The sequence below is a fragment of the Pseudorca crassidens genome, chromosome 1, assembly GCF_039906515.1.
Source record: "Pseudorca crassidens isolate mPseCra1 chromosome 1, mPseCra1.hap1, whole genome shotgun sequence".
In the NCBI taxonomy this organism is placed as follows: Eukaryota; Metazoa; Chordata; class Mammalia; order Artiodactyla; family Delphinidae; genus Pseudorca; species Pseudorca crassidens.
The window spans coordinates 76,655,153-76,664,809 of record NC_090296.1 but is presented as its reverse complement, the minus strand read 5'-3'; the positions used below and the strand labels follow the sequence as shown (position 1 = coordinate 76,664,809).

At 44.5% G+C, this 9,657-nt stretch overlaps 1 protein-coding gene across 2 annotated transcripts; it reads left to right on the top strand.

Annotated features, from left to right (window-relative positions):
* Positions 1-1,141: 1,141 nt before the first annotated feature.
* On the top strand, positions 1,142-8,415 carry RNASE2 (ribonuclease A family member 2). Of its 2 annotated transcripts, XM_067747588.1 has the most exons (3): positions 1,142-1,472; positions 7,411-7,557; positions 7,778-8,415. In XM_067747588.1, exon 3 carries the CDS (start codon positions 7,783-7,785, stop codon positions 8,251-8,253), a length of 471 nt encoding a protein of 156 aa, XP_067603689.1. In that variant the 5' UTR covers positions 1,142-1,472; positions 7,411-7,557; positions 7,778-7,782; the 3' UTR covers positions 8,254-8,415. The 2 variants fall into 2 exon arrangements, with proteins under 2 accessions (XP_067603689.1, XP_067603737.1); XM_067747636.1 differs by lacking the exon at positions 1,142-1,472 and having other exon boundaries at positions 7,388-7,557.
* Positions 8,416-9,657: the final 1,242 nt, after the last annotated feature.

Genomic DNA, 9,657 nt, shown 5'->3' with positions numbered 1-9,657 from the left:
AATCGACTATACTTCAATTAAAAAAAAAGAACTAGAAAACTCAGCATCTCTATAACCATTAAAGAAATTGAAATAGAAGTTAAAAATAGTCTCAGAAAATATCAGGGCCAGACAGCCTTACAGATGAGTTCTGTAAATAATAAAAGAACATATAATTCCAATTACAGAAAATAAAGAGGGAATATTCCTCAACTCATTTATGAAGGCTAACATAGAATCTGGATACCAAAATCAAACAAGATATTTCCAAAAACAAATTTCAGACCAATTTCATTCATGAACATAAATGCAAAAAACAAAAACAAAAAAAGACAAAAAACCCCTTAAATATTAGCAAGCTAAATTCAGTGATTAAAAACAGAAAATTTAGCATAACCAAAATGAGTTTATCCCAAAGTTGGTTTAATATTCTAAAATCAATTAATGCAATTCACTGATTCAGAGAGAAATACTATATGATTTTATCATTAGATGAAGACAAATCTTCAATAAAATTCACAGTCCATTCAAGAGTGGAAACTAGGAGTAGAAGGGAAGGAAACTTTCCCAACCTGAAAGTGAAAGTCTACAGATCTCCACAGCACCAACAGGATCTACCACAATGGCCCTTTAACATTTTACTGAAAACATTTTTATAGCAAGCATTAAGTGTGGAAGGTCACAAACGACTGTAACACAACTACAGCTCCTGGCTTCAGAGGAGAAGATGAAAATAAGAGTATCAAGTTCTGTCACCATTATTCCAGGAGGGTAAAATCCCCAGTTTACTCCATGAGCACCAGCCAATCAGTCCATGGATGGCTGCCCTAGAGTCAGGTGCCCTCTTGGATTCAAAGCCCCGTCACCATTTTGATGGAGTCTCAGAAAACATGGTCATTTATGGCTGCTCCTTCTTGTGGGTAGAAAAACTTCCTTCAGAGGAGGATTGTATATATATATGTATATATATATATTATTTTTTTTTAAACACGCACACACATATATATGTATATATATATATGTATATATATAATGGATTCCAAGAAAGAAATAGGCTCTTTTTTTTCCAGTGCAGCCAAACTGCAAAGCTTATAACATAAGTAGGTGCTCTGTACAGATCTTATTTCCTCTATACCTGCGGTGCTAGAATGTAAATCTGTAGGCAAGTTAAATACTAAAGAGTACGAGAGCGTGAAAGTTATGGTAAACTCAGAAATCTGTTTTTTTGAAAGTTAGGCTGTATTTACGCTGGCTGAATTTTCTGTTTAATCACCTGTTATCCTCCATTCCCGTGTCGGTAACCAAGAAACTTCCCACCCATCTCTCCCTGTCTTGAGAGGAACCCGGAAAGCAGCTCTGGTCTCTGTTTGGCCCGGGGGGGCGCTCAGGTGGCGCAGCGGCCCCTGCGGGCCAGTTGAGGCGGCGCCGGCGAGAGACGCCGAAGGGACCGTGTGGCGTGGTAGTCGCCCGGCTCCGTGGCACCTCTCCTCCAGGTAGCGGCTCTTTCCCGTGCTGTGTCCCCCCGCATCAGGGGTCTGTTTCTATAAAGGAAGCGGGTTTCCCTCACGGGAGTCGTCCCAAATCCCCTCCGCAGGAGCCCACTGGGGAGAAGGGAGCCGAAGGTCCCGCAGGAGGACCCTGCGAGGCGGGCCACTCGGGGCTGAACAGGGCCAGCGCCATCGGGAGTTCTTATTAGAGCAGCTCGTGGGCAAATCAGCCCAGCCAGCACGGCTTGTGTAGCCGCTCCGGGGGAGCAAGGCTTTTCCAGAGGTAGATTCCCTTTGCGAGGTAGCAGGGCTTTCTCCCCAACTCCCCAGCCCCATCTTGTCCTACACCCCAAAAACCGACTCCATGGCAGGAGTGTGGGGTGGCGTGTGGAGTTAGGGTCGGGGAGAAGCTGTGAGAGAGATGCTCGTGACTGGGAACAATGAGGGATCCAGATGCAAGAGAAGAAGCGTTTCCAGGGAAGACTTCGGCAGGGCTTCAAAGATCTGGAGGTGTAGGGTGCAAGTCACTCGGCTTCCCACGTCGGGGCTGGGAGAAGACTAGCCGTCCAGGTGAACAGGGGCCCCCTCCTCACAGCCCACGCGGATGGGCCTGGTGGAGTCCTTCTTATGGCAGTGGCAGTGCGGGGGCCGGGTCCCTGCTTTGGCAAAGCAGTCAGTGACGCTGACATTGTGAGTACCGTTGTGGCAGCTTTGCAAGGAGCGGCTGCTGGTACAGGGCACAGATGGAGCTCTGCAGAAATCTGCTCTGGTGGCCAAATCCTCGTGAATGAAGGGGTTGATCTGCTTGCATCCGCCCCTCCGGATCAGCCACCGTCGCCTCATCATCACGTCACAGTATCGGTGGTGTCCTCCAGGGACTCATGACCTGGGGTTGTCTGTACGCCGTCTTGAGAAGGGCAGGCCTGGAGTGAAGACACTTGGCCCCAGGAGGAGGAGGAGAAGAAGGGTCCACATCAGATTCATGTTCCCTGTGAAAGCAGGTCGAGGAAGAATGGGGTCAGGGAGCAGGCTGTGGTCCCTTGCCCGCAAGATACCTATTGTATTTCTAAGAACTCTCGGCCCAAACACTTCTTGTCCCCACTGGCCCCTATCTACACTTCTTGTACTCACAGCAACTACTGTTCTCACATTCTCCTTCCACCTCACACCCCTTCTTTTCGGGTAAGAAGTGGGAAGAGAAGAGAAGGACTTGGGAAGAAAGGAGGTGCCTACCACCCACTCACCCCTTTACAGGCCTGACATACAAAGGTATTTTCAAACTCCGAAGTGATTTTTGCTCCTCACTTGAGTAGTTAAACGAAAAAAGTGTTTGCATCTATCAGCCACCTGATTCCACAGCCTATGAATGAAGCAGGTGTCCCTGCCAAACCTTTTCTACAGTGGGTGAGCTCACTACAAATCTATATGCCTTGCATCTTAGAAAATATTTCCACGTCCTTAAATACCTATGCCTGTTTTAAATGCTGTTAGAAAGAAAATGGAAGCATTTCAGTTCTAAGGGAGTAGACTTCATGTTTCTCCCACAGATTCCTCTGCCTCAGAATAAACATTCCTAGCTCCTCAGGGCTTCCCTGATGGCGCAGTGGTTAAGACACTGTGCTCCCAATGCAGGGGGCCCAGGTTTGATCCCTGGTCAGGGAACTAGATCCCATATGCCACAATTAAGGAACCTGCATGCTGCAGTAAGACCCAGCATCTTACTTATAAATAAATAAGTACTCTGAAAAAAATTCTTGGCTCTTCTATGTATAGGGCCTGTCGTCATGAAACTTCCCAACTAGTGCCCAGGGAGTCTGAGTAAAGACTGAGTGTATATTCTGACTCTTTTACTGAATAACTGGGAGTCCCAGGGCAGGGTTTTTGCAGAGCAGATGACATCCACAGAGATACATATGTCCCTTTCAGTGGTGGATACTCCTAGCAGAAATGGAACCTCCGTTGCCTTCCCTCCTTCCTCTAATCCTATAGGAATTACATTGTGGATATTTTCTTCCCAGACCTTAAGGGGCAGGCCATATGGAAAACTCTCAGGTCTGTCAATGATCTTAAACAGATTGCCTAGTAGGACTAATTTCATGTTTACTATTTCACACCCACAGTCTTTACCAGCATCACACAGAGTACCTATGACATCACCACACATATGAAGAAAAAAACCTGCAGTTTGGTGACTGTCAGTAGCTTGCTATTGTTGGAGGCGGGCAAATCACCTCATCCTTATACTCTAAAGTGAAGGTTATAGACTAAAGATCTTTTTCACCTCAATCATTCTCTTTCACTCCCTAACTAAGCATTACTTGTGTGTATGAGTCCATGTGTGATTTTCTGTGTGTACATATTGTTTTGGACATGTTCAGGTAAGCAGCAATATTTTGTTTGCAAGTTGGGTTTCCATCTGAGAACTGTTAATCCAATTAAATCTAATTTTTCTTTTAAAAAGTTGTTGATGAATCTAGGCAAAAAAAAAAATCAATCACTTTTATGTAAAGGTTATATTCTTTCTGTCTTCACAATTTAAATTGTGAATGTTCTTATTATGGGAGAAGCTGCCTGAGACTTGGGTCTGCATTTCAGTAAGGGAAGGGAAGAAATCAGTACATATGCCTTTCCAGAGCTCCAAAATCAGTTATGTTAGGGGCCCTGTTAATGAAGGTGGCAGCAGGGGCACATACAGTCAATCAACAAGTTGTAATAGAAGTAGATTTCATAGGTCTTATCTTGATAGGTCTCCCTGGCAGATAGGCCTCAAAAGCCTTTTGTCTGATTAGGCAACAGAGCAAAAGCTGACTGACAGCGGGCAGGAAACTAAGTTGAGATCTAATAACTAGATCTCAATATCCTTTATAATTGGCCAAGAAAAGAGGAACTGCCTTTTTTGGAACTTCACTCTGCTTAGCTCTTCTTGTTTAATTCACACAGTAGTTCTAACAAGTGTATGTGTCATTATTTATAGGTTTCACAATTTCGTGTGTTCATGGCCCTGCATAACTGGCCATTGGGCTTAAAGTATCCGACCCTTTGGCCAAGTGGTACATATAGGGTCTCACTTCTCAGAATTAGTAGAGCTCGGATTCAAATCAAGGTCCTTTATCTGACCTTAACTTTTTGAAGAGGGTATGTGGCAGGCCGCAGGACAAGCAAAGATTTAGAAATGTATTCAACATGAAAAAAACTTCTCTTTCTATTGAGGGAAAAGTTATCTTTATAGTGAGAGACTAACCTAGTCGTCTGAAAACAACCAAGAGGAAAAAGCACATTACCTAAAATTATTAGTTGTGATTAGTGGCAGTTACTGAATGATATGTAGTTTAGCCAACAAAAATTTCTATGAAGAGATTTAGTGTAAGGTAAATATGCATAGAGGAAAGCTATGTACGAACCGATCAGGAAAAGCATAGAAGGTGTGCTCCGAATACAATTTTAAAGGTGGAGCATGGTTGCAGATTGGGCGTGACATTGGGGGAGTCTCTTCTCAGGACGCTTGTGATAAGCGTGACGGGCAGTATCTGAGTGAACAGACAGGATGTGATCAGTAGGTAGGAGTAGAGTGCGTGAAAACCCCTGAACTATTGCCACCTTCAACAGAGGAGGGAACTACTCAGCTCTAGTTGATCCCTTGTGGTAATGGAGACAGTGCACCGACAACATCTCCCGATTTTTAAAGATAAGACAGGAATGCAAATTTTTATGTGAACTCTCCCAATTTGAAGTGTTAATATTCCAAAACCCAATGTTAAAAGTAAAACTATATGCTGATCAAGAACAGGTTTTTGAGCCAGATGCACTCCCTGTGACTGCAGTGTATGATTTTTAGTTCATATTATAGACACTTGAGTACAGATCCTTCTACCCAGTGTGGCTGTCGGTATCACAGAAGGGCTAAACTACACCTAATTCATTTTTACATCCTCATCTCTCTTGAAAATGCTTTCCACAAAATATACGTGAAAAAAAAAAGACAACTTACTTCATGGTAAAAGATATTAATGCCTTTTAGGCAGAACAGGATTTCAGGCAGAATCCTATTAGCACTGCACTGAGTCCTATCCAGGTCACCATTATGTCCATGTTTACATAACGACATCAGTGGTAAAATAATTGCATTTCCACATGACAGAAATATAAAAAGGTAGTTTAAAAAAATGTGGATTAATTTTCTTGGAGGGTTGTACAGTACCATTTGAGGACCTAATCCAGTTTTCTTTTTCTTAATTTTATTTATTTGTTTGTTTATTGGCTGCATCAGGTCTTCGTTGCTGTACGCGGGCTTTCTCTAGTTGCAGCGAGAGGGCGCCACTGCGCCATCAGGGAAGCCCCAGTTTTCTAACTGAGAGGTTAGACCAGGGATTTAATATCTCTTATCTGGAGGCCTTTCCTACCTTGATACACTTTCCCTGTCTGTACAATGTGCCACACCATCTTCTTAGCCTAGAATGCTCATTTATTCCCTAAAGTCCCTAAACTCTGCTTATCCTTTATGGGCCAGCTCAAATGGACATTTCTTTTGGAAGCCTTTCTTATCCCATGAGGCCAAGTAAGACCCTTCATCCTCAGCGCCCCCATAAAACCATCTTCACACAGTGTTATTACCTCTATCACATTGTAATCAAATTATAGGCCTACAGTTATTTTCCTCTGCTTCTCTGAGAACCAAGAGTATGTTTCATGCATCAAGTTACATACTATGACTTCCATAATTTCAGGAATACAGTGTCCTATCCACTGATGCTCATTTTACAAATTAAATTGTTTTTTCCTGTTAACATCAAGAAATGAAATGTAAAAAAAAAAAGAAATGAAATGTACTAGTAAGATAAATGACAACTCTAGGACAGACTGTTTTGTAGAAAATAGCGCAGATTGAAAAGAACACAGGAATTCAAGCTCTAGCTTGGAATCCCTTACATGACACCAAATGTTCATTCTCTGGCAGATTTTACAGACTTTCTTCAGGGTGTTTTTAGGTCATGCTATTTCACAGGAAGTGAAGGCAAAAACCGGGCCAGGGTAAAAACAAGAGAAAGTGAATTCAATGCATAGGAAGCAGGAAAAAAAAAAAAAAAAGACAACAGCAATTACAAAAAAAATCATAGATTCGTCACAAACTAATTACTGATAGGATTTTGAGCAGTGAGAAATTCAGAGCTCAAGTTTCCAGCACAGGGAAGTGAGGAGATAAAGAACATTTGGGTGAGAAGGAACCAGGGTGATTACTAAAATGAAAGGGGGGCCTGGGTTCCTCTGGTGCAAACAAGCCTCCTGGCTTTGTTCTATTTGTTCTGAGTACCGGGCCTGCCTTCATGTACTTCAGTCTTTCAATGTGTTGCCCCCAAGTTGAGTTATAAAATCTATAGGCCATTCTGGGACTTCCCTAATGGCGCAGTGGTTAAGAATCCGCCTGCCAACGCAGGGGACACAGGTTCGAGCCCAGGTCCGGGAAGATCCCACTTGCTGCAGAGCAACTAAGCTCATGTGCCACAACTACTGAGCCTGAGCTCTAGAGCCCGTGAGCCACAACTCTTGAGCTCTTGTGCCACAACTACTGAAGCCCACGTGCCTAGAGCACATGCTCCACAACAAAAGAAGCCACCGCAATGAGAAGCCCGTGCACCGCAACGAAGAGTAGCCCCTGCTCGCTGCAACTAGAGAAAGCCCGCACGCAGCAACAATGACCCAACGCAGCCAAATAAATAAATAAAAATTAAAAATCTATGGCCATTCTGCAGCCAGTGATATTTTTCATTTAGGAAATCCAGACCCAGTGGCAGAGCTCTGTCCTGCACAGGATGCCTGGAATTAGATTTGTTACAACAGAAGCAGCAGTGGTTCATCCCTGGGTATGCACTGATCAGCAAATGATAAAACAAAGGGCTCATTGCATAAGTGGACCATGTCCTAATCTGTGCGTTTCTTCATGTCCTAGATTCAGAACCCTCCTTGTTCTGCTAGCCCCACCCACAGGGGCTGCTCTATATCTCCAGACCCAAGAACTGGGGGGATACCAGCTGCCCCTGAGCGCCAGGCCCACCAGCTGGATCTGTTCTCACAGGAGCCACAGCAGAGATACTGGGTAAGACAATGAGCCCCAGAGCTGGAACAGGAGAGACAGCAATGAAGCAGCAACTGGGGGAGCGGTGAGCTGAAGTTAGTGCCCAGGACACATGACAGACTTTGGGGAGCGGAGGGGAAAGGAGCTAGAACCACAGTGACAGCAGGGGGCCTGCAGGGTGAGTGAGGAGGGAGTGGGTTATTTGTGGGCCGGGATACAGAAGATACCCTTCTTTTCACAGGAAACATGGTTCCAAGACAGCAGAATGCCCAGCTTCCTCTTTTTTTGCTGCTGGGGCTCTTGGGAGTGGTGATCTCACTCCACGCCCAATTAACCCCGGCTCAGAGGTTTCAGATTAAGCACCTAAATATGGCCCACCGTCGATGCGATGATGCAATGCGGGTGGTTAACCGTTACAGAAGGCCATGCAGGACTCAAAATACTTTTCTCCACACAACGTTTGCTGATGTAGCTAGTGTTTGTGACACCACAAATGTAACCTGCCACGGTAGACGACGCGAGAGGAATTGTCATAGAAGCCCACGTCCAGTGCCTGTAACCTACTGCAACCTCACAAGAAATGCACACGATTATAGGAACTGCCGTTATGGACAGACAGAGGATACGAGGATCTACATCATTGCGTGTGGAAACAGATTACCACAGGACGATGCCACGTACCCCGTGGTTCCAGTTCACTTGGATGACATCATCTAAACTCTGGGCCAAAACTTTGGGCCATGCTCATTTGCCAAGCGCCACAGTCCTGTCCCACCATCCACCCCAGAGATCAGCATCAGTCCTCATCTCACCAGCCTCCAGGTCCCTTTAAGCTTTGCTCAGCTGAAGCTCCTTGTGCACGCACAGTAAACTTTGCAGAATTACCTACAAGGCTCCATGTGTCTGTTTGTGCTCTTCTGTCATGTAGTTACATTCTCGTCCTAGAGGCTTTTCCCCTTCTTCTAATCTGAGATTTGTGGGAAATAGATGTGAGGATAAGAGGCCCCTTGTGTCATGAAGTTGTGCAGACTTTTCCTTCTCTCTGCTTTAGGCCAGGAAGCTGCGGCTTCCACTCACAGCGGCCTATTTCATTACCAGGAGGCAAAGAGCCCCCAGTAAGTAGAAACAAATGTATTTGATTCTGATTTAAGAACCATGCATTTTATGATAGAAGAGAACGATACGGTGTAAAAACAAAAAGAAAGGGGAAAATGCCGTAATTGTGATAAGACCAAAAGAAAGAAGCAAATTTTAGCCGCATAGATTTGTTTTTAAATAAGCATATCAAATCTTCAGATATTAATGGTTATCCTAGGGGTGGATCCAGAGTTTGAGTCTAATGTGGAATGAGACAAATTGTTCAGGTAGTATATGGACAGATTCCAGTACTACCTGGAGAAGAGGTGAAACTCTTTCCTGGCGATTTCTGTGTCCTGGAGAAGGGAGCAGCTGGTCATCTGGTAGCAGAAGGTAAGGAAGGAGACATGGAATTGGGATCTCTCCCGAGGATGAATCAGTGGCTTGTTCACATTCAGGTCAGGAAGGGGCACAGGTTCCAGGATTACAGAAATGTAGACAGACAGAAAAGGGGGCGGATAATGAAAGCCCCTACTCTGCCTCCATCACAAGGCTGCACTCAGGAATCAGTGAGGAACAGGAAGGGAAAGCTCTTTGTAAACTGTGGTCAGATGCAGCATTCAAGTGATTGTTCGGGGGACAGGTCGGGTCTTTTGCAGCACCTGACTCAGAACAGAAGGCAGGTAGCATGTCATTAAATCTGTACCTCTGTCCCTGAGTCTGGGATTCCTGACCTCCTATTTTTCAGCTCCTCTTCCAGGCCCAGATACATGGCAATTTCCATTCCTCCCCCCCTCCATATGGTCAGTCATTCTTGCTCTTGGTAGTACTATATACGGCGTCTGCACTTGAGCATCTTCTCTGGAGAAGCCACTGGAGGATTTGTTCTTCCAGGCAGGTCTGTTGACTCAAGCTATTGCATGGAGATACTAGGTTTGGAAAATTCCAGGGCTCAACAGAATCCACCGACTTTATTTTTTTTATTATTATTTTTTTTAAGCCAAGGGTTTTTATTTATTTATTTATTTTTAAGATGTTGGGGGT

Coding starts and splice junctions, on each gene's coding strand:
- RNASE2 (XM_067747588.1), top strand. CDS start 7,783: ATGGTTCCAAGACAGCAGAATGCCCAGCTTCCTCTTTTTTTGCTGCTG.